The sequence below is a fragment of the Anoplophora glabripennis genome, unplaced genomic scaffold (assembly GCF_000390285.2).
Source record: "Anoplophora glabripennis isolate ALB-LARVAE unplaced genomic scaffold, Agla_2.0 scaffold432, whole genome shotgun sequence".
NCBI lineage: Eukaryota > Metazoa > Arthropoda > Insecta > Coleoptera > Cerambycidae > Anoplophora > Anoplophora glabripennis.
This window is the reverse complement of record NW_019416822.1, coordinates 15,496-16,491: the sequence shown is the minus strand read 5'-3', so window position 1 is coordinate 16,491 and position 996 is coordinate 15,496. Positions and strand designations below refer to the sequence as shown.

The window sequence follows — 996 nt, the reverse complement described above, 5'->3', positions numbered from 1 at the left end:
TCAAGTATAACTTAAATACGAATTTTTTGGAAATTTGAAAGTATATGAAAAAGAACACTTTTAATTTAATTGATAATTAGGATGTTAGAGAATAAAATCCTTAAACAGTTATTTTGCACTAATAACTTTATTCGTCAGAATTAAGTGAATTTTTTATTACAAGTTAGTAGAATCTTGGAACACCAAAACCATTGAACAGCACTAAAATATAACTTGGTGCATAAAATGAAAACAATACATAAGATAGTAAAAAACCTCTGATATATTTGTTTGGGTATTTAATACTATATTTTGTATCACACGATTCTCAAAGAAAAGTGAAGTATTTATTGTGCTAACTTCTAACTATTATGTGTTTTTGGTATATTGATATTGTGCTAATATTCACCCATCATGTAGCTGGGACAAGTTCCCTTTATTTAGTTTGCTAAATGAAGTGAAAAACAAACGTGATCTTTCCTTAAGGTGACTCAGGTCTACATCTGATTGAACTGTATGATTACAATGAAGTAGGTGGTGGTAGTTCCAAACAGGGCGAACAGGGTCCTGCAGTTGACCTCAAAGAACCCTGCAGCCGTAAAGGCTGGTTTATTGTTAATGATCTGGTTGGCCAGGTTCAGCAACTCCTGCTTTTCTTCGGAAAAAGTCGCAAAGTAAGCCTGGTACTTGTAGCAGGTGGTCACCAACTTTTCCGCCTCTTGCACGGCCCAATCGCAGCTGAACATCACCAAAATTGGACCAGCCTAGAATAAACAATTACGTTATCGTTATATTCCGTACAAGACAATAGAGGAGATGGATAATGGAGGCACATACCACTGAAATGATGGATAAGCATATGGAATTAGAAAGCAAAAAAACTGAAGGCATCGTTAACCCAGCAACTGTTGATCCTCTAGCTAAATTGAAACAGATCAACTCCGTAGCTGTGGAATGGAAGAGAGACAGTACCATTTCCCACCCAAATAGTTTGTTGTACGAAGTCACGGTATCACC

The 996-nt window shown here is 36.0% G+C and overlaps 1 protein-coding gene across 1 annotated transcript; it reads right to left on the bottom strand.

Annotated features, from left to right (window-relative positions):
• Positions 1 to 476: 476 nt before the first annotated feature.
• On the bottom strand, positions 477 to 725 carry LOC111691954 (putative gustatory receptor 2a). The gene has a single exon (XM_023455511.1). The coding sequence runs from the start codon at positions 723 to 725 to the stop codon at positions 477 to 479; it is 249 nt and encodes an 82-aa protein (XP_023311279.1).
• Between the last annotated feature and the right edge of the window lie 271 nt (positions 726 to 996).